Raw genomic sequence first — 23,920 nt, forward strand, 5'->3', positions numbered from 1 at the left:
ATTGTATCGGTAAGAGCCAATAGTGCTCTACAAAATGACACATTCAGTTTTACTAAAATTTCAGGTGATATAGCGACTGCACTGCACTGGTTGTGGGTTCGATTCCCACTCGAGGAGATGAAATATTTATTTAAATTTATATTTCTATTTCTTCATTATCTTCATGTTGAGTACTGCCACTCAACACGCAATGCCTCCTGAATTAGGCGGAAAATGAGGAACTCTGCCTACCCTGCTGTGTGCGGGATACAGTGTAAAGCTGATATTATATATTATTAATTTTAAAAACTTACACATATATTTAACTTAAATACATTATAAACCTTCTTGCAAGGCGTAATTTCGGTGGAAAGTGGAGAACATAAATGTCATAATGGGGACATAGTGTTAAGACACTCTGTTACCTGTAGTATACGAGGAATTTTGTAAGCAAATATATCATAATAGGTAATTAAGTGCTTTCAGTAAAATCGATATACTTCATATAAAACACACACAGACCAAAACGTCTGCCAATATCAAGATGATTGCGGATATCGATCGTTGTAATGTCACAGCGTGATAAGCTTTCGTACACGAGTTTCAAAACTCGCCTCGTTAAGTCGACGTGCAAATTAATTTTTGACACGTCAGCGTGCCATACTGCATTACAGATTTTCGGCTTGCTCATTAGGGTAGAACATTACATAAGTAGAGATAGAATTATAGTAAAAAAAGTGGAGAAAGTATGTTGGAACTTTAAATATTTTTACGATAATATATTTAAATATGAAGGATATTTGTTATGTATTTGTCAAATTCTTGCTTAATGTACATTTTCAGAGGCCAAAATAAATAACATACTAAAGTATTAAAATAAATTTAAACCATTTATAATGCCTTTATATGCCGACGTACAATCTAACTGCCATATTGTTAGCGACATGACAAGGGTGCAAGTCGCCGATGGCTAGGTTACTAGTTAAAGGGACCTTTTCAAGCAACATTTAGCAATCCTGGTTTTAATATGATATTCCTATTCCAGATATTAAGCGAAAGCACTTTTAGCTTATATTATTTTTTAACCATAATATAGCGTCTAAAAAAAGTATTAAAAAAGTGGCAAAAATAAAACAATATTTCAATACATTCAGTAAGACTTTATTTTAATTCATTAATTTGAATACATGTAACAGCTGTGCGCTCGTGCAAAAAGACATTTTAATAAAATACTTTTCAAAACCAATTACAAAATAACAGCCAGACTTCAGACACGATAGTAATGCTATAATAAAGGTTAGAAAATTTTCAGTCGTAACTTCTAAGAAATAGTCGATTTTACCCCGATTTCTTTATATACATATGTAGGTTTTAGACTCACAGCTCGACGAGATCGAGATAAATTTCCGCTTATTCCTACCAGGAAATAAATTAAAAAAAAACATAATAAGCAATTTTATGTGTCAACTTATTTAACAATAGAAAGATCTGTGTGACATAAAGAAGTTACTTAAATTTAACCCATGAGAAGGCAAGTCTTAAAAGTTTACACGAATAGCGACACGGGGGTATCGACAATAATCATCTGGATTTAGAAGAATATTCTTCGTCATTTATTCGTCGTCGTTTATTTCAGAAGAATACTCTTAGCATTCTTTTTCAAAAAGTTAGGATTAGATTATGGCTAAATCCAAAACTATCCTGAACTATCCAGGATAGTTTTTAAGTGAGCATCACGCTCGTAGCACGCCTTTTCACAGGTTAAACAAATCTGGTGACGGCAAAGAAATAAGCGGAGTTTCGACCATTACAAAATGATTTATTGTCGTATAGACATATATGAATATATCAAAATTTAATGAAAGTACGAAAATATACAAAGGTCGTTTCTTTAGAACCATCTGTCTTCAATAGGACTTCAGGGAATCACAAGTAGGTCGTTTACGAATACCATAAGACAAAATTACAACTTTAAAGCTGGTATGTTAATATTTGTAGGGTTTTGGAATAAATTATGTTATATAATTCGGTTCTTCTAATATTTAGAGGCAAGTTGATGCAAATGTGGACAGATGGCTTTTAGTCCTTACGGATATGTTTCATAATGACGGAAATATGTCGACGTTCTCATATACTTAACTGGGAATGCCAATCTTAAATTAAATAGTAAATTTAATTTTGTTTTGTTTTATTTTACACAATATTGATTAAAATTTGTAGTTATAAGAAATAACCATAAAATTACACTCGGCTTTAAAATTATTCTTAATCTATCAGCAGCATCATAAACATATCGACATATTTGTTAAGAACGTTATATTTCGTACTCATTTTTTATTGAAAGATTTAATTTTATATTCATTTTGGCACACCTTGTTCATCACAATGTTTCTTTGGTATAATTTACTCACTTACTATTATAAAGAAAGAGAAACAAATTAACATAGACAAGAAAGATAGTTAAAAACCGAAGACATTATGCACAGTTGCTAGTACAGAAATCTACACAGCAATTATAATCTACTTACATATATGACTGTATTAATAGAGGCCATTACTATAAAGCTGTTATTAGTAACAATATTGTACGAAAACATTGAACACAATAAACTATTGTATTTAATTACTGACGGCAATTTCTCAAAATAATGTTGTTATTGCTAGACCAAATATGATAATAATCGTGTATGATATACTAAAATGAGCATTAGAAACTGGTGCAAATTATTACGTGGCCTCTAGTAATAATAAAAAAATCACCTATTATTCACACAAGCGTGGAAATAAGGGAGAAGAACAAATCACACAGTACAATGGCGTCCGTATGGCATTCAATTCCTTTACAACCTACCTTTTGCTTGTTGATGAATCCTCATTAAAAAGATTATAATTGTCTTATAAATTGTTTTATAATCATTATAATTGTTAACATTTTTAAAAATTTATTATCTAACTACGTTCCTAAACCATAACATATGATTTAATCAAATGTATAAATAAAATTATATTCCTTAATTCCTTATTAATTTTAATTTAGTTGATGTAATCCATTAGTTTGTCCAATTTAGCATTAAAATAATTAAAAAGAAACACGTTGATTCCATTCGTGAAATAAAATTAATTTAATTCGGTTTTAGTAAATTCAATACAACTTACACATTCATTCACAATTTCACAACGGAGCCATTTTTGGATGATGATAGAGTTAAGAAGGACGATATTTGACACTCAGAGTAATTACATAGAAGTACACTCAGAGTAATTACATAGAAGTTGAAGAAAACAGTGCTTTACGACAGTGAACATCTATCATGCGTCTACTAACACTGATATACAATTATTTCAGATTCTAACGGTTACATGCGATTAATTATTGTATTAATTATGTCTCATTCTATAACTTTCTTTTTAAACTTAGACAAAATGTAAATTTAAATTATCTTTTAGTATGAGAAAAAAGATCGTAAAATAAATTCAAGAGAAACGAAAGGGTTAAATCTTTTTCAGAATGTTTTAAAGTAGTATAGTATATGTATAAAGGATAGGTTTAATGTGGAAAAGTTAAAGAATGAGATACTTTTTATCGCTCCCTAAACTATCCTCACCCGAGACGCTCTTTAGTGAGTTTGTTAAGTCTCTCCTGATGACAAATCTCTTTCAAAACTTAAGCTACATACCGATATTTGGATAAAACATCAATGGAATACATTTAATATTGGAATTATACACCAATTGAATCTAGTGTATTTCATTTTATTCTTCATATATCTGTTAAATAATTGTTTCACAGCCACAATGATCTAAAAAATTGTATATAAATGGTTGCGATATCGCTACTTGAATTAGTTGACAGATATAATGATTCAATTAGAATAAGACCTCGGGTTAAGCGCAAGGTAAAAATTTAATATACTATTCTGTGAAGACCAAATAACATTCAGTATTTCTTTCTAAAAAATGTTCAAATGACTATTTCGACTACAAGATTTTCTAGAAAAATAATTGTTGAATTTATACAATATTTAGTCATATAACCCGATGTCTATATAATTTGTTGTGGAGTTCGTTTAGACAACGTCGGTATAGAAGGCGTTGCTCGTGCAGTTTCCGTTATCGTTGGGAGAGTCAGGATGTTCTTCAGGTTCAGCTCCGTTGGTCCGTAAATCATCTCTTACCTGTAGTAATTATTTATATTATTTATATACTATAAATATATATATATATATATATATATATATATATATATATATATATATATATATATATGAAAAGCAATAAGCAAGAGACGGTCATATGGCTGAGTTATCTATTTCAGCCTATCTTTAGGGTGAAAAAACACCATTATAATTATTAATTATTTTTTTTATTTATTATTATTAAGACATAGTAATTTTAAGGAAAATATTATGATACCGTTTAAGTAAAGTTTTAAAACATTTTGAACCCAACATTTCAAAAGTTAGCAAAAGAAATACGAGAATATTATCTTCTATATTGTTTTACCTTTTCAACTTGTCGCATGACTCGCAGCATGTTTAGTCCAGCTAAGTTCTTCAGTTCCTGCACGCTCCATTGTCCACTCCTCAGTAGTTCAGCGAATAGTTCAGGGTATTTCGAGACATCCTCCAAGCCACGAGGAACCCTGTAATTGACATTATTAGCTCAAACGTCCTCAAGTGTCTCCTCTTGTAAATAGAGCTTTTTAGTAGGTTAAATTGACTTAACACAATTATATATATTATATCTTTTTTTTAATATATATTTAATTACATATATTAAATATATATTGAAACTAAATAAATGTTGTAGATTAAAGATTATAAATTTGACGTTTTTACTTGAATTATGATAAGATTTTTTTAAAATAACTAACTCTATTTTATATTTTTGTTTTCAGCTACACGCAGTATCCCACACACAGCAACCCTGCTGTGCTGCCTACTCAGGCAGAGAGAATCTAGTGCTGAGACACTTCCGTTCCTCATTTTCTGCTGAATTCTGGAGGCATTGCTCGTTGGGTGGCAGAACGCCGTGCTATGTGCTATGCATCGGCACCAGAGCGAAGAAATGGAACTATAAACGTAAATAAATATTTCACTTCCTCGAGTGGGGATCGAACCCACAACCGTCGCGTTACGGTCACACCCTTGTGCCGCTGCGCCGATGCGGCCTATATTTATATTTAAATATAAAAAAAAATATAATATACTTTTCCTGTTCTCGCTCATATAATTTTATAACATATTTAGGTAAAATTTTATAAGAATTTCTAAAACAAATGAAATTATATGTAATTACAAGTTAAATTAAACTTTGGGAAATTCTGCACTTATAACATTAAACTTTAAATAGTTCTATATCCGTAAGAAAGTTGCCAACTTTGATCTAGAGTCTTATCAATTCAGACAGTCTGTTACGTTTAGAAAAGCTTTAAAGTTTTATCTAAAATATTATGAAAATAAGAACTTTATGTTACAAATAGATTTATTTCAATAATTTTAAGTTTATACATATTAAAATTTAATGTTATTGTTATTAAGTAAATTAATTATTTGTTCTCTTTGAATCTCTTCCAATCTAAAAGTAAATTTAGAACAGAAGTATGTACAAGGCGTCCATTACTATATTACAAAGTATTTGAAATATTATTCGTTATCAAAGCTTACATAATTTAATAGTCGTGATACATTCGTAATTTAAGTAAATTATTTAAAATGCATATAATTTCAACCTACTCATATAACTGAATAAAGTTAGATTCGATTGTTATATAAATGGTTTTATATGTGAAATAGCTTTTACTCGCGGTCTCTTGTCCACTATCAAATAAAAGTAATTAACACGTGGCACATTCTAAGGACTAGAAATAGAATATTCAACAAAAAATAACATTTTCAATTCAATAATCCAGTAGTATCTGAGATTATATCAACCAAATAAAAATCTTCAGCTTTATAATATTAATATACCAGTAAAAATTTAGCCAGTAATTAATAATGATGCTCCAATTGCTGGGGATAGAGGAAGTCTAAAAGGCTTGATTGGTTTAGGTAAATACTACACCAGAATGCGAGAATTTTTTGTGTGAGAATTTACTTGCCACGTTCTGTTTATTCAGATTTTGTATTGCAATGTTAGTATGAAGTAGTAAAAGAGCCACTTTTCTTTCTACTTTTTCGGTCATACCGTTTCGTTATATTGTTTTTTTAATTTCAAGCTTTATCATAGAGGATGATAAGCAACCTAGTGTTAAACATTCCGTTCTCCACTTTCCGAATGGATTTGAGGCAGTGTTGAGTGGGGAAACGCAACGCTGGACTTGTCTTTACCAGACTAGAGCTGGTATTAAAAGATAAATCACCCCCCGGAGTAGGATGTAACCCAAAACAATCACGTTTACAGTCACACGCTATTGTATAAACACATAAAATATTGACATTTAAAAAGTATACAAAACTTTCTTTAATAACATTTACCTGTTAACTCCATCGAAATCTCCACCGATACCGACGTAATCAGCACCAATCATCCTCTTCAGGTAATGGAAATGTTCTAAAAAAATATTTATTATTTAAATTGAAGGACTATTATTGTTTTGTTTTTAGCTTCACGCAGTGTCCCGTTTATAGCCGGGCAGAGAGATCTTAGTGTTAAGACACTGCATTAAATAATTAATTTCTCTGAGTGCTTCAATCAATGTGATTTGTTTACATACCAATCAATTAAAACAATTACTTCTGGCAAGTAATATCTAAGTACAGTCCGCGAGGTCAAAGCTGAGCTCAGCATTTGCTCGGTAACGTCACTTGCTTGGTCTAAATCAGTTTATATTGCTTGTCTCTTGTACTGATAGCAGACACATATATTTAATTCTGTTCTGTTCTGTTCTTAATGATATAACGAAAAAATATTTTTTAACACAAACTACAGATAAAATAAAAATTATATTATGTCCATAAGAATTGGTATATATTTTTTATGTAAATTATTTTATGTTGATTTAATAATAACATTTATTTTAAAAAATTGGCTCTATTTTTATAATCATTCATAGATACAAATGCAATACCAGCTAAACCCTCGCGAACTCGTATATGCCTCTAGAATGTGAAATTACAATACAGATTGTAATTGTTAAAGTACAAAAGGCTCTAATTGTCCCTCTTAAATTACCATTTGCTGGAGTAAATTATGTGTTTTGATGTTTCATTGCAAATTATGGTAAAGAGTTTTGCTTAATTATAAACTTTATAGCGGCTCTGCGTTTGACTACTAACGCAACGGTTGTGGTTTCGATTCTCAGCTGTGGTATAGATTCTTTCTTCATTCTTGCCACTGAACACGCAATCTCTTGTAAATATTGATTACTCTTTATTCTCCGCCTTGCTTTGCGGGTAAAAGCGTGAAACTGGTTTTTATTTGTACCACTTTAGTTTGCCACATTTTGCTTGTTAAAACACTGTAATATCTAAAAAGTGAACAAAAAGTAAACATTAAGCTCAATTACCTACATTCCCTTAGAGTCTCGTGAGCTTATGATATTGTAAGCTCAACAGTAAATACACATATAGCTATTAGGGCGGCAAAAATAAATATGCTTTTCTAAAAAGAAAAAACTTTTTGACGGAAAAAGCACTTTTAATTTGAAAGATTAAAATATGATTGCCAAGTTATCTTTTATTATGGAGCTTGCACAATGTTTACTTTACATAAACAACGTTTATGTTAGTTTTACTGTTCCCAAATATAAGCATAGTTGAACATTCTTTCGCTATTATAAACTTTTTATTATGGTTATTTTAGTTTTATATTAATTAATTTTCAAAGCATACATTATACATATATATTTTCAAAAATCAATTGAATAAGTATTTAACAAAGATATTAGGTATTAAATTAGTTATATATATGTGCAAAAGCGTCTATAATAGCTTCTCGCATCTTTTTCCCACACAGCAGGGAAGGGAAAGAGAATTTGAGTCAAGACACACTGTTCTCCGTTTTTTGAACGAAGAAGCCGAACGAGACGTAGAGTGTGAGGGGTAGAGGGGCGAAATTGAACGGCGCATTTTGTTAAATACAATATAATTCACATCAACAAATGGAGATCGAACCTAGAACCGCCACATTTACAAACACACGGTGACACACTGTGCCATCTATTACCCCACTGTCACATGTCATGTCTGGCCAAACAATTGAACGGGTGACAACCTGCACAATCGTGGGCTCTAAGATATTGGTAATGTGATCCCTTACTTATCCGGATAAACTAAGAATTGAAGTACTAAAATTGCTTTGTTCTTGACACCAAATAATGTAATGAAAACATAAAATTTTTTTTTTTTCGAGGAATTGGCCTATTTAGAATATTTCTACTTTACTGACGAATCGAATCGACTGTCTCACGAACCAGCATATTCGATCCATGGTCCTCTATGTTATAATATGGATTTCAGTATATATCTAAATAATGTTCAAATAGATAATTTCTTGGTAATATTACCTGCAACATCAGATAAGGTAGCGTTCGGAGCGCATTTCACGAAGTCTGGGAAGAAGTTCACCATGATAAGACCACCATTTTCTTTCTGTTGACCAATTATCAAAATCTTAATATAATATTTTATAACTAAACTTTTATTACAAATCAATAAAAGATATATGTATTGCAAAAACAGGATATAAGAAAAAAAGATAAAAATATACAGAGTGTAATGCGATCGACGGATCAATGGTTGTCTATGGTTAGAGCACGTCAGTACCTTTCCATTTCATCCCCATATACGAACATTCCCGATTTTCATTGGTTCGACAGATTTAGAATTTGTGATTTTTTGGAAAAATAAAGTTCATGAAAACGTAACGATCGCGTTACACTCTGTTTAATAAAACAATACTTTAAATATTAAAATTAATTAGTGTTAAATTCACTTATATACTTGTATAAAACACACTAAGCGGCACTAGCTCTAGTTTCACTCTAGATTCGTATTTAGATGCAACTTGAAATTGGAAGGAGCTTTTTACTTTTATGACTAACCTTTGTCGTATATTGCGAAATTCTGATGATAACTAATACGCCAACTTAACCTTTAAGTATGGACGTCGGGTCTGACAGACCAGACAGTTCTACGAATTCTACAAATCGGCCACTTCTCGATGACCTCCGCCACTGAGTCTCTCAGTACCTTTCGTATTAATGACAAAATGAATGTAGATAGCAGTGGTTGTGTCTCTGGGTTCAAAACACGTGAGTATTTAGCTTTCTAAACGGGGTCTGGGTCTGTCAGACCCGACGTCCATGTTTCCCATACATGAATGATTTCAAAACGCCATATATTTTAATAATATTACAAAATATACTTTAATATTTTAAGTGTATTATTTGTATTCAAATGTTTTTATTGTTATATATCATATATTATTTTGCATTGTTTGTTATATATTTTAGTAATATAAATATTATTTACCTAAAAAAAGATTCAATTTTTTTAGTTTTTATGATAAAATGGAAAAAAATGATCGACCTAGCACGTTAGGGATAAAAATATCGGTACTTTATAATCAACATCAAACAAAAGAATTGGACGACGACATTTTATAAAGAAAATAGCACTTTATCAAATAAAAAGACGCGTTTCGTGTACTAAACTACTCTAAGAATTGAGAATGACTTTGACTCGCGTTTCGCGATCTGATCTATCATTTATTGAACATGAAGCTAAAAAAATAGTTTTGAGTTCTTGAAAAACATATATACTTTGCCCCCAAAAGATATTTAGAAACACAACACATACTTATGTTGACTGCAATCGTCTTGTTTGCCTACAATGTTGAAAGCCATTGTGTATCGATGTTCAATTGTACCTTATCTTGAGGTGTTGTCAAAATTTTTATTTTATAACATAAGATTTAATTTCTTTATTTTTTATATTTCTTAGACTTTATATTTTGTTAAAAAAATATTTATTTTATTATCTGTCTTTTTTTTATAGTATTATTTTCTTAAGAGTCATTCCATGTGGCCAAAGACTGAAATTGTGACTTTAAGTTACTTAAATCGTTGTGATGCGTAAACTTTAATAAAAAGCGATTTTATTTATATTGATTTTGTTTGATTTGAGGCTATTCATGTAAACTAAAACATAAAATTGTCTTCTTCCTTTAAAAAACAGCCGGAATATGACCAATAAATACACTGGTCTGACAGACCCGACGTCCATATGTATGTTATAAAAAATTCACGTCCATAGTTAAAGGTTAAATAAAAGCTTGTAAAAACATCAAAATCATATGTAAATAACATTGGTTGTTTATCTAACTCCTCCTCGCCTCCAGGCTCCTTGGCACTAAAATATTACAATTCCTCCATCCGAGCACCGATACTCTAGTAAATCTCGTACGCGCTACAAACAGCGTACATCATACATCACTTACCATGGACTGGATGATATCGTCCGGGACGTTGCGCTTGTGAGGACAGAGGCTGTACACGGAGGAGTGGCTGAAGATAACTGGAGCCTTCGACAACCTGATAGCGGCCCGCGTCGTGTTCTCCCCGACGTGGGACAAATCGACTAACATGCCGAGACGATTCATCTCGCGAACCACTTTCTGTTGACAAAAACAATATAATTAATTGCATTGTTGTCGAGCCGAGCTTATGTAACTTTGTAGTTCACCGATTTAAAGCCTAATTTATATTTGGTTAAGTTTAACTCAGATGGCCTGGCGTTTTGGTCAATTTTCCTTTTATTCCTTTTAAAAATGTTTTGTTCTAATTGTTAATGTTTGTTTTATTTTTATCGTATAAATAAAAAGAAATACCAATTTAACTTATTTTATTCGACTGAAATCTTTAAATTTTGTAAGTATATATTATTTGGTCTCAAAATATATGTTTATTTAATATTCAATGGGCAGTATATTATATTCAATATAAAACATAAATTAAGTTAAAAACTAATATAGTACTTTTATACATAAATGGAATCTAATATTGTTATCTGAAAAAAATGATTTTCATAATAAATTACATAACGAGAACCCATTTAAAACAACAACGAAACAATATAGGCTTGTAAATCAAACAGTTAAATATTTTGTTCCACTCATAAAGTAACACTCGGCTTTATTAGCGTACAACAAACGAATTGTTAATTTGCGGGAGACGTGAATAGACTTCGATTGGCGGCTTTAATTATTTAAAAATATTTTGATTAAAAGATAGTATGGTAAAAGATAATAAATAGTTTTTTTTTTATTTTGGAAATATTAATAATGATTTTTATTAAATATGGTGTTGATATCACCGTCTAATATATTTTTTTATTTAACTTTAAATCTACACTAAGTACAGCTTTTTGAAGTCGTTAAAGCTTTTTGAGGCTTTTCTTGTATTAAAATCATTTTGGATAATAGAGATGATATGGAAAATTGTAACAGCATAAAATAATACTATTAAAGATTTTCAGGATTTGCCTCCATACCATGGTGTAAATTGGTTTTTTAAGTTAAATTAAGTAAAGCTTTTTTAAGTCATTAAAGTTATTTTAAGTAAACTAAATACAGTTTTAGGTAAAAAAAGAAATCAAATATGATGTCCATACTATGGTGTAATATCGTTTTTTAAGTTTTGGTTCTGAAGTACAGTTTTTTAAAGTGGGGAAAGCCTTTTAAGGGTATATAATAAATATTAAAGCAGAAATAATACAATTAACTACAGATTAAATGAATATTTTTTTGTCTGATTATTTTTTCTGCATTATTAAGCAATTTGCTGTGATAAATACAAAAATACAATAAATGTGTAATCAAAACCTCTAGGCTACTTCCAGGAGACCTACAATACTGAAATTGGTACGGAACCAATGTTGGGCGAATCCGACTCGCACTTGACTGGTTTAGTTTTATAATCATTTCGCTTTGTAAAAATCCTGCAACCATTGCCTACACAGTGGCATATAAATTTTCTTTCCACATAAAATCACAATATTATATACAATAATTACTTAAATTAATACAGTTAACACATTGGAACATTATTAGGAATTCGCGTCTGCCTTATAAGAGCTTTAGTTTCTAAAGCGCTCAGCTTTGTGATACCGCACCTAATGCATGTAAACAGAGAAATTATGTTTAAATTATCTAGTTACGTATAAAGTTACGATCTTCATAGTAAATTGAACGTATAGTGAACTATTTAGCCATTGTCTATGGGTTTAATGTTAGAAATGTTTGCATTTGCATTAGTGTTCAAAAATAAGTTAATGTCTTTAAAAAAATTAAGTAAATAGAGGATTGTCTTCAAAACTAAATGTTTAGAGGTAAATAACATGTCTAGATTTAATTTAGAGTGAGAAAACTTAATTAGTTAAATTGAAGGTAATTTATTTCGATATTTTGTATTGGAATCTCGTCATAGGTCTTATCACTTGTTGGAGTCAGTAACAAACTAAACACTATTTATAGGAGTGAATATAAAAATGTGTAAATGTATTTTCAATTCAGTTATTACTGTTCTTCCTTTTTAGTAGTTTTTGACTGAATTTGTCTAAATGATGCTTAAAATAAATATAAGTGGTAAATACTAGTAAATGCAAATATTATATCTGCAAGAGAACTTGTAATCTTTAAAAAAAAACACATAAGTGTAAAAATATATAAGTTTTTTTAGCTTCACGCTGTATCCCGCACAGCAGGGTGAGCAGAGGACCCTGGGAATCTAGTGTTAAGACACTCCATAACTTACAATTAATCAGAATGAATACGACACAAAACAACTTGCTCACCTCTCCGAATTCCGTTAGACCATTTGCAGCGGGAGGCTCGTTGGCTGAATCGGCCCTACGAAATAACAATACAAATAAATGGTCCGACAAATAATATAGGCGCAAATAAAGGGGTAACTGCGTCGCTTCACATTTTTCGCATTGCCAATAATAACTTTTAGTTACAATATTAAATTCGCTAGCGCTTAATAAATAATATAAATAAACTAGCGGACGCGCGCAGCTTCGCTTTCGCAGTTCAATGAAATATTTTTAAGAGTCTAAGTTTCAAATTTTATAATAATCGGTGGCGATTTAAAGATTTTTCCATACAAACTTTCAACCCCTTATTTGCGCCCCTAAGGGATGAATTAAAAATAAACCAAGAAACATGTGTTCAATTAAATATTTTTAAGAGTCTAAATTTAGAATTAAAAAAAATCGGTGGCGATTTAAAGATTTTTCCATACTAACTTTCAACCCCTTATTTGCACCGCTAGGGGATGAATTAAAATGAACCACGAAACATGTATTCAATGTAATGTTTTAAGAGTCTAAATTTAAAATTTTATAAAAATCGGTGGCGATTTAGAGATTTTTCCATACAAACTTTCAACCCCTTATTTGTACCCCTAGGGGATGAATTAAAATAAACCACGAAACATGTGTTCAATGAAATATTTTTAAGAGTCTAAATTTAAAATTTTATAAAATCCGGTGGCGATTTAAAGATTTTTCCATACAAACTTTCAACCCCTTATTGGCACCCTTAGAGGGTAAATTCTACAAAACCGTGAAACACGTGTTCAATTAAATATTTTTAAGAATCTGAATTTACAATTTTATAAAAATCGGTGCAGATTTAATTTTTTTTCCATACAAACTTTCAACCCTTATTTCACCCCTTTAGGGTTAAAATTTTTCAAAATCCCTTCTTAGTGGATGTCCAGATTACGAAAGTAAACATCTGCCCAAATATCACGTTTCTACCATCAGCGGTTACGGCTGTGCGTGCGTCTTACCTCAGTCAGTGAGGACAAGTCCTTTTATATATATAGATAATATATAACTAACAGTATTTCAGTGAATTGAAAACAGGATATATTTCAAAAGTGACTTACCAAGGTGTATTACAAGTATGAGTCAAGGTCATATAGCGGACGCCGAGTTGATAGTAGCTCCTGAGAATTCCGAGGGAATTGCCGATAGAATGGCCACCTTCGATGCCGATGAGAGATGCTATCTTTCGTGGTCTAGCGCTGTGGGCCTCGAGAATTCCTGTTTTGAAATATATGTTTTCATATACTAGAAAAGATTAAATTTGTTGTCTATAAATGTGACATTACAGAGAGAAAATAAATGAATAAAAATGTTCGAATATTTTTAATAAAATGTAATAAAAAAAGATTCCGACGAATTCACAACCTCCTTTTTTTTGAAAGACGGTTCAAACCGATGATACAATACCAAAAGGCTTGCAATATTGAGAATTAGAGGTAATAGAAAATCTTCGAGACCAAAAGGTCTAAAAAGAATCAAGAACATTCGATTATTTCACCTTTCTAAAAAAACTAAATCAAAATAGTTTCATCCGTTTGGGAGCTACAATGTCACAGACTGATAGACAGATACACACACACGCATATATACACATACCTGTCAAACTTATAAAAACCCTTTGATTTCTGTGGGTTTTATAAAGAAACTAATTTAAAAATTATAGCCACACAGTTTAAATAGTAGAAGCAAAAGCATAAAATCAAAGGAAACTAAAACTAAGCACAAATGAAATCAAAAGAAAACAAAGGATTTACCAGTGACTGAAGTAGCGAGCTGCAGATGTTGAGGATACTTGTCGACGAGGCGACGGATGACGTCGATCTGTTCCAGCGTCAGTTGCACCGCGTCCTTGTTCTGAGTGGCGCAGGGGACGAACGCGGACCAGAACTGTCCAAATATATTACAAATTCTAAAGATTTTTGTTTATTTAGTAAGTCCGTAAATAGCTACTACTTACATATAATTTTTAAGATCGTAGGTATATATATATTTTTTAGCTTTACGCGTGTTCCAAATAGCAGATATGCAGAAGGAGCCTAGTGCTAAGACCCCTTTCCCCAGAGTAGTTGTGTTACCAGAACGAGCAAATGAAAACATTAAACAGTTCATTTTCTCGAGTGGGAATCGAACCCACAATCTGTTATTTTTATAGTCGTACGCTCCAGCCCCCTATGCCACGACTGTCCTAACTAAATAGAGAGTAGTGTATAGAAGTAAAATGAAATCTGTTAAGGAGATATCTTATCTATCTATCTATATATATAAAATCGAAAGGTCACTCACTCATCACGAAATCTCAGAAACTACATGTGCTAGGAATCTCAAATTTTGCATAGGAGTTACTTATAGAACGTAAGTGTTCGCTAAGAAGGGAATTTGCAATATTCGACTTCTAAGGGGTTGTTTTTGGGGTCGAAAGTTTGTATGAAACTTCGTTACTACAAATGCTAGGAGTCTCAAATTTTGCATAGACGTCACTATGACGTAGTCATGGAGACAGAATTAATAATAACATAGTTCACGCGGGTGAAACCGTGAGCAAGCCGCTAGTATACATATATTAGTGAATATTTTCATTCATTAAGTGAAACAGCTACCAAAATCCAATGTCAACAGACTCAACAGTAATAAATTTATAATAATAGTGGGTACTCTGTGAACGTCTGTTTCAAATGGTCGTTATGAAAATGTACGCAGTTTTAATTAAAACCCTCAGATAATACGAATATTGCAGCGTTATGACGAGGGTCAGACAGAAACTGGAGGTAACAAGTTTTTGTTTGAGCTTATTTTGATGGAAGGGAGAGGAAAATATTTTCAGGATAGAGAAGGCATCATTTTAAATTGCCAAGCTTCTAAAGCCCCGACTGGTGAACCTTGGTCTTCTATTTACATATTTTATTCTATTATAGTAAACTATATGGCGTTTGATATTCTACTATTGTCTTACTTAAGTAATATGCTAGTTATAATATGTTTAAATTGAACAAATGGTTCATCAACATATTTTTTTGTGTTTTGTAATACTAAAAGCTTCCATTCCACTGAAAGTACTAACAATTTATTTATTTAAAAATATATAAAAAAAATAACTGGCGATACGAACCGGCTTCTATCTATCACCTCTGAGCAATTGTATACTAATAAGGGGTTGTCCATTAATCACGTGATCTTTTTTTAGCATTTTTTAACCCCCCCTCCCCCATTGGTGATACGTAGTGAGGTTTAAGACCACCACCCCTCCCCCTTCTCAACATCACGTGTATTTTTAGTACCTACAACGAATCTTAAAATTTTCTGAATATTATCTTAATTTAAATACAGGTATTTGTTTAAAAATCGCGCGTTAGACGAAAAAATAAATACACGAGATATCTTACTACACTACCCCCCCCCCCCCCCCCTTGTGTTATTTTCGTGATTTTTATCAAACCCTTCCCCCCCCCCCTTTCAAGCCTCACGTGATTAATGGACAACCCCTAATTATTATTTACATAATTGTATATGAATAAATGTTATAATGCAATATATTTACTTACACCAAAGTTTGTTCCTATTTTTTGTATCTATTTTTACCTTTATAACGTATATTTAATCTTTATAATCTAAGTCCGCTCATCGTCCGCTATTTTTTATTTTAAACTCTCTTTTTTTGAATTATCAAATTTGTTGAATTTACCAAGGGCACATTTTAATTATTATGCCAAAGAAAAGAAGCTAATTAACAGCATTATAAGATATTCCATATTGTATTAATAGAGGCTTTTTTCTTTATAAAAAGATTTGCTGATTTAACTTTGTTATCTTTTAAAAGCTTCACGCTTCTTTCTAACGTGGCTACGCGGAAAATTCATGAACGGGAATGGAATTAAATTAGTGAAAAACGGAATGTTTTATCAGTAAGATCACTCCACCGGAGTAAGCAGAGTGAAGTGAGTTAGTGATGAGACATTTCGTTTAGAACTTTCCGTGTAATTTTCGTGACATTGCGTATTATCTATCAATATTTTTAGGTTCACGCTGTATCCCGAAAATAGCAGGATAGGCAGGGGGAGGTACCTACTACACTTCCGTTTCCTACTTTTTAGTGACTTCTGGAAACCTTGTGTGTTGAGTGACAGAACCAATAACTTAAAAATAATTATTATTTTTAATGGGAATCGAACTCACAACTATCATGTTAACAGTCAGATCACTGCTCTCGCACTGCCTCAAATATTAAATGCATAAATTAGACATAATTTATATCAAAGAAAAAGTAACTTGACGAGATAAAATAAAAGTCATTTACATATACTCGGGTCGTATTTCAATCGATCGATTTCTAAGTTACTTTTCTTTTGGTTTAAATTGAATATTCTATCAATAGCCAGAGCAAGCCTTGTTTGTATACGGTTGCTGCTTTATCCCGCTAAAGGAGAGGCGAAGAGAACAGTGCACTTAGTGTTAAGACACTTTGTTTCATATTATCATTTCCGTTCCCCACTTTCTGCTGAATTATTGAGGCATTATGTGTAGGGTGGTGGAACTCATCGAGGAAATGAAATATTAAATATTCCAATTCTTCGAGTGGGAATCATCACAAAATAGGTAAATGTATATTTTTTAATGAAATAAAAATATTCGAAATTATACGTACTTGAGCTCCAACCATGCCTTCTCTGAGTCGAGGTAGATCAGTGTGGGAGTACTTAGAGATGGACCAGGGCTCCACTTGTGTGAGGTCGGTATCCAGTTCAAATTCGTTGATCTGATTGCGCAGGAATTTCCTGATGTTCCAAGGTAGATCGTTGTGCCTAACAACAATATAAATTGCTTTATTAAAATATAATATTAAATATATTTAACAAGTGTTATTCCAAACTTAGGAAAAATTTAAAAAAATATGTCACAACGATATTTTTTTATACGCCGAAATTATTTTACGCTTGTTACAACTTAATATTATCAAGAAGTCACCAAAGAAAATTCGAGGCGGTTGTACTGTAAGTTCAGGAGGCATTGCGTGTTGAGTGGCAGAACTCAACGCTGCCCTTTGCCTCGACACCAGAGCAAAAAAATGGAAATATAAATTTAAATAAATGTTTCATCTACTTGAGTGGGGATCGAACCCAGTCCCACTTTGTGCCCTAGGCCACGACTGGCCTCTATGTAATGTATTCATCTAATGTATTATATCGTCATACTAAACAGCTAAAACTCTTACCGAGTAGGTCGAACTAAATAAAGCTTCAGAAAAGATTGCACGCTCTACAATAAACTTCATACACATAATACAATGGAGGCGGCAACACAACTAGTACAAACTTTATACTAACATACCAAAGTTTGTTTACTTAAAAAAATGTACAAGAAAAAAATTATACGTTAAGTAAATCATTAGAAAGGGTAATAGTATAATTTAATGTTAACTAAATATGCGTATTTAAATTATTTTAATTATTTTCCTAACAAATCTTGCAAGCGAGAATTTTATAAGGATCACTACTAACAATATTCGTATATCTTTCTATATTGCGATATTGTTATATATTTATAATATTTATTTTAAGTACGGCGTTGAGTTTCGCCACTCAACACGCAGCGCCTCCAGAATTCGGCGGAAAACGGGGAACGGAACGGCGAAAAATGGGGCATGGACCCATGTTTGTTAAAATAAAGTGCTTATATTTAATGTGGTTTATACGATTCTAAAACACAAACAATTTTTATATTTTTTATCTGTTTGGCTTTCTATTTGTGTAGACCAATCTCTGAAACAGCTCAATTATTTTTATGGGATTTTCAAAAAGATAGAGAGGGTTATGGAGAAATATTTAGGCTACTTTTTACGACGTGCGTCTACCGTGACTGTGTAAACCTTCCTAGATAAATATGAAATAACGATATTTACCTATGCTTTTAATTTTTTCTATTAAACATGACAATATATGCTACCAAAATTCAATAAAATTTCAAAACATTTAAATAACGATTATTCAAGTGTAAGTAAACAACTTGAATTTAACTTTAACAACTCACCCGTCAGTAAGAGGAACTTCTTCTAATATTTGCTTGGCTATCTCAAGCCGTTCCCGGTCGTAGGACGCGGCTGCCACCACTGCCATGACCGCTAGAAGCACGCAGACCACAGCCCGCCCCTCGTTGCGGTTGATCATTCTCACTGCTAAAAATATTAAGAATTAAAAAAAAATCAACTTCTAGGCAATTTCTAGGGAAGCTAGTGGTAAGACTCTCCGTCCCCTATTTTCCGCCGAATATTTTCGGGGCATTGTGTGTCAAGTGGCGGAACTTAACGCTGGGTTCTTGCTTTTGTGCCAGAGCGAAGAAATGAAAGTATTAATATGGAAAAAATATTATGAATGATATTACAACAAAATTATGTAGTGGTACCTTAATAAGTATAAAATAGCAACATTATAATACTCTCAAAAAATATTAGTGTTTACGTAAGAGTGTAATTTTAAAGGTGGCCAACTTTTAGGCACATGAAACTTAGAATGGCCTAATTACTTCGTAGAATATTTTCATTACTAGTCCAGATAAAATCAATCTAAAGTATTTATTTTTGTTATCACTAAAAACGTATTCAATTCGATATCTCCACTCTTTTTTCAGTTTCATACTTTATCTCAAATAGTAGAGAAAATCTAGTGTCAAGATACTCTCTTATTTCATTTTCTGTAAAAATGTCTCCAGAATTCGGCGGAATACGGAGTGTCTTAACACTAGATTCCCTCTGCCTACCTTGCTGTGTGCGGAATACAACGTGACGCTAAGAAAAGTTTATACTTTATATTTAAGCGACTATTATTACTTTTCTCCATGCAAAATTTAAAATGAATGGAAACACCTTGGTTAATATTATGCAAACGCAAAGAAATCTTTCTAGACTCTTACCAATTTCCCTACATTTGCATTCGATTGAACCGTTTTAAATATAGTTTTTAGAATTCTTGAATATATTTAGATGTAGAATACGGTAACACTTCACATTGACGCTAGTATAGGTCGTGGTTTTTTTATGGAAAAATAAAAGACAAACGAGCGTACGAGTCACCTGATGGTAAATGATCACCACCGCCCACGACCCCGTATAGCACCAGAGGAGCTACAGTGCTTTACCGGCCTTTAAGGTGGACGAGGTTTTTGAAGGTACCCAAGTCGTATCGACCTGGAAACATTGCCGCAGGTAAGCCATTCCACAGTAGCGTGGCGTGGAAGGAAGTTCCTACCACACAGTAGAGGAGTACCACGTATCCAGATGGTGTCGATGGTACTTAAGTTGTGACGTACTGAGCGGTTAGACAATTCTTACTTGAATATGGTTGATAGTGGGTTGAAATCCTACCTATTTGAAGCAATATTTATTTTCTACAATTACATTTTTTAAATAAATAAATAAAAATTTTATATTCTGAAGCTATTTTCGATTTTTTAATAAGGTAATTATTTTTAAATCGTATCGTTGCTCTCAATGTGTGTAAATTGAACGGAATCTAGGAAACGGACTATCTAAACACTAAGATGTCCTAGTTTCTCCCGTTGTCTCCAAACATTGGAGTGGTTATATAAAATATTATTAATATATTTCAATAAAACATGAAACTTACAAATATTTATTCATGTTTTTATAATGATTATCCAAATATGTGTATATTATGCAATTCATTAAACCTACTACTCAAATACTGAGATATCATAGTAAATATAAATAATTGTAACAATTAGCTGTGATAAAATAAAGGTCACGGTCATATGGTAATTATTATCGGATTGCCGCATAATAATATTAAATTACAAACATAATACATAATTATAGGGTAAATTGCTTCACGTTTTTTTCTGGATAGCAGCGTAGACAGAGGGAACCTAGTGGTAGTGGTAAGACACTCCATTCTCCACCCCCGAATTCTTAAAGCATTGTGTGTTGAGTGGCAGAACACAACGCCGCGCTTTACCTCGATACCAAGGCGAAGAAATTAATATATAAAATAATTCATGCCCTCGAGTGAGAATAGAAGCCACAACCTGTCGTGTTTATAGTTGCACGATCGCGCTCCTGCACCACGATTGACCTCGTGGTCAACGGGACTTCTGAATTAAATAAAGGTAGATAGATACCTCGTATTGGAACTCATTCGTTTTGTCTTAAAGACTACTCTCGTGCTAAATAATATCTAGAAGATCTATACAGATGCCAAGTTCTGTTTACTTAAGATGTAATTAAAGGGCAATATTTGACAGAAATTTAGTATACGTCCTTTGAAGTATTATCTAATTCCAACAATTTCACTAATACACATGTCATTTCATTTTTTGAAGTCCATTAAAAAGAGAATAAAAAGAACTTAACTCATATTAATTGTAAAATTTGACAGAGAGCAAATATTAACTTTTAATTTTTTAAGTGATTACACGGTATCAGATATATGTCGATAGCAGAAATTAATAATTTTAAGCAGTAAAGAGTATTATAATTTTTAACAAAAACAAAAACCGACTTCTAACAACGAACTAAAAAGTGAAAAATAATTATATAAAGATTTTATAATTTTGAAGTCGGTGTCAAACTAATGCTACAACACCTTTACTACAATATCTAATTACTAAGCCTGTTTGTTTTACTTGGCACCGACTTCAAAATTATAAAATCTTTATATAATTATTTTTCACTTTTTAGTTCGTTGTTAGAAGTCGGTTTTTGTTTTTGTTAAAAATTAATTTATTTTACGATTTTTAGTGATGGGTAGATCTTAAAATGATGCTTCTTGAACGAGTGGTGATGGTGGTGGTAGTGGTTGTGATTGTTCTATGTAAAACTTCATTTAATTAGCTATTATTTTTGTGCAAAGTTACATTTTGGTATATTGACAAGAACAAACATAAAAAGTATTCGGGTGAATTCGGAATCTCCCTTTTTTGAAATTGGTTGAAAATGAGAACATCCTCTTTTTTGAGATTGGTTGAAAAGAAATGCAACGATCAGGAATCTCACTTCTGACATCAATTTAAAAAGTTTTTGCTTGTAACCAAAAAGAACAAACTTTCTCAATTTTCTCCGGATTCCATAATCGAAACCTAACCAAACTTTCACCAAATTATCCTTGAAGTGTATCCTTTCAAATAAAAAAAGAATCATCAAAATCGGTTGGCGCGACATTGAGTTATTCGACTATTAGTCGCGCACATGCATAATGCAAATTTAAGACTTATGTGATTTTCTCATGGATACTATTGTCAGACATGGACCAAAAAAAAATGGGACCATTCGGGAAGCTATACCTTTCAAATAAAAAAAAAATATCAAAATCGGTCCACCCAGTTAAAAGTTATGAGGTAACAAACATAAAAAAAATAAAAAAAAAAAAAAAAAAAATACAGTCGAATTGATAACCTCCTTTTCTTACAGAAGTCGGTTAAAAATATCAATAATTTCACTTATTATTTTTAAATTTCCTTTATATATAAGTAATTAAAATATAAAATATAATAAGTACAGTTTTGACGTCTGTTTTATGTTATTATATATAAAATAAAATATATTTATATATTTATATAAAAATCGTATTATAGTCGATTAGATTTCACATAGGCAAAGAAAGCCTAACATTTATTCACTCCGGTTTCTAGTTAGTGTCGTACCCACTGTACCAAAGGAATGACTATGTTATCCATAGAATCATTAAAATATCTCTTGCAATAACAAAAGGTATACAAACTATATAATTGACAAAGTTCAAGAAAAATCTAAGTAGAGGATCTTAGAAATTAGTCTGAAGTTCAATTTAAATATATTTTTTTAAATTCCAGTTTTATAAAACGTGCCTTTTGCTCTTAAATATTTTCTAAATTTAATGTTTAATATTCCGTTCTTTGTTACGAACAAGAGTTTCTAAAGAATTTCATAGTTAACTCACCTCTAGCAATAAAGTTGGGTAACTTAATAATTCTTCTTGGAGTATGACCTGTAAGAAAAAAGAAAGTTATTTTTTACTTTACCTCAATAAACTATTATAATAAAAAATTGAATTAGAATAGAAGATAAGTATAATATTTTGGAATGGAATTTAAATCCCAATATTATTGTCCTACAGAATGGCCATATCGCTTTATATTTTTCAATAATGTCATGAATATTGTATACAGTGCTTATGTTACAATACTTGTCACAGTATTTGATCGAACGTTCAAATATTTTGCTTTACAGCAGTACAAGCTGTCAGTAAATATACTGTCATTAGACGCCTATTGACCATAACGTCGATAAAATGGTAATGAGTTCGCAATCGACGCTACTATTGTAGAGAATTAGAATAGGATTTTAGAAGTTCGTCTGATGATTTTATATTCTATAGCGGAAGTACAATTTAATGAGAGCTAAGAAAATTTATTTTAATAGGTTATTTTTTTATTATTTTTAACTTTACACATTTTGTCTCGTGGGCGATACAGAGAGAACAGTACATAGAGAGATTATTATGATAATACGAGTATGCTATAATATTTCCACCTATAAAGAGACTATACAATACAAAAATAAAATTTACCAAATCTGACCAGTAATTTCTGAGATAAGCAAGCTCAACCAAATAAACTTTCCAGATATTTAATATTAATGTAGAAGAAAAAAAAATACTTCGACTACAGTTATTTAGAAATATAAACAAAGAGGTTTAAAGGGTAAAACTTATCTTTGGCAATAGTTAAAACACGCGAACGAAATGTGATTTGGCGATAGCGGTTCGTAGATTTAATAGTGAATGTTGGGCTTAGGTCGAGAATAGATTCAATAGTATACGAGTACAGTAGGTTAGGTTTTTAGTTAGAAATACAAGTGTATTGTTGAGAGTGGTAATGAAATTGTTTGAGCGACCATCTAAAGAAAAATATTATACTAGCGAAACATTGTTAATATTTTAAAAATATTCGATCACTGTGGAATACCTTAAAATATTCCAAAAATATATATTATTTAACCCTACAATGATAGTAATATTTATAAACTATGTATTTAATATACATATATTTTTAAATTGTTTCAAAAGCTTGACGATAAACATTGGAACGATTATTTTGACAATTCTATAGCGAAAAAAATCATGAAT

General features: G+C 31.5%; 1 protein-coding gene across 3 annotated transcripts in view; it reads right to left on the reverse strand.

Annotated features, from left to right (window-relative positions):
- Positions 1-1,118: 1,118 nt before the first annotated feature.
- LOC146526868 (dipeptidase 1-like) overlaps positions 1,119-23,920 on the reverse strand; it is a 43,440-nt gene continuing 20,638 nt past the window's right edge. Inside the window, exons 2-12 of one of the 3 annotated variants that reach the window (XM_085206483.1) lie at positions 22,733-22,780; positions 18,834-18,975; positions 17,452-17,608; positions 14,567-14,699; positions 13,874-14,030; positions 12,774-12,828; positions 10,420-10,596; positions 8,486-8,570; positions 6,456-6,531; positions 4,483-4,621; positions 1,119-4,154 (exon numbers count right to left, since the gene is read on the reverse strand). In XM_085206483.1, coding sequence (XP_085062609.1) covers positions 4,047-4,154; positions 4,483-4,621; positions 6,456-6,531; positions 8,486-8,570; positions 10,420-10,596; positions 12,774-12,828; positions 13,874-14,030; positions 14,567-14,699; positions 17,452-17,608; positions 18,834-18,975; positions 22,733-22,780 — 1,277 coding nt within the window. In that variant the 3' untranslated portion in view covers positions 1,119-4,046. Of the gene's footprint in view, positions 4,155-4,482; positions 4,622-6,455; positions 6,532-8,485; positions 8,571-10,419; positions 10,597-12,773; positions 12,829-13,873; positions 14,031-14,566; positions 14,700-17,451; positions 17,609-18,833; positions 18,979-22,732; positions 22,781-23,920 lie in introns of all 3 variants that reach the window. The other 2 variants (XM_085206482.1, XM_085206484.1) reach the window with 2 other exon arrangements.

This window comes from Heliconius melpomene, chromosome 21 (assembly GCF_056956725.1).
Source record: "Heliconius melpomene rosina isolate 202511_hmr_F chromosome 21, ASM5695672v1, whole genome shotgun sequence".
Lineage (NCBI taxonomy): Eukaryota > Metazoa > Arthropoda > Insecta > Lepidoptera > Nymphalidae > Heliconius > Heliconius melpomene.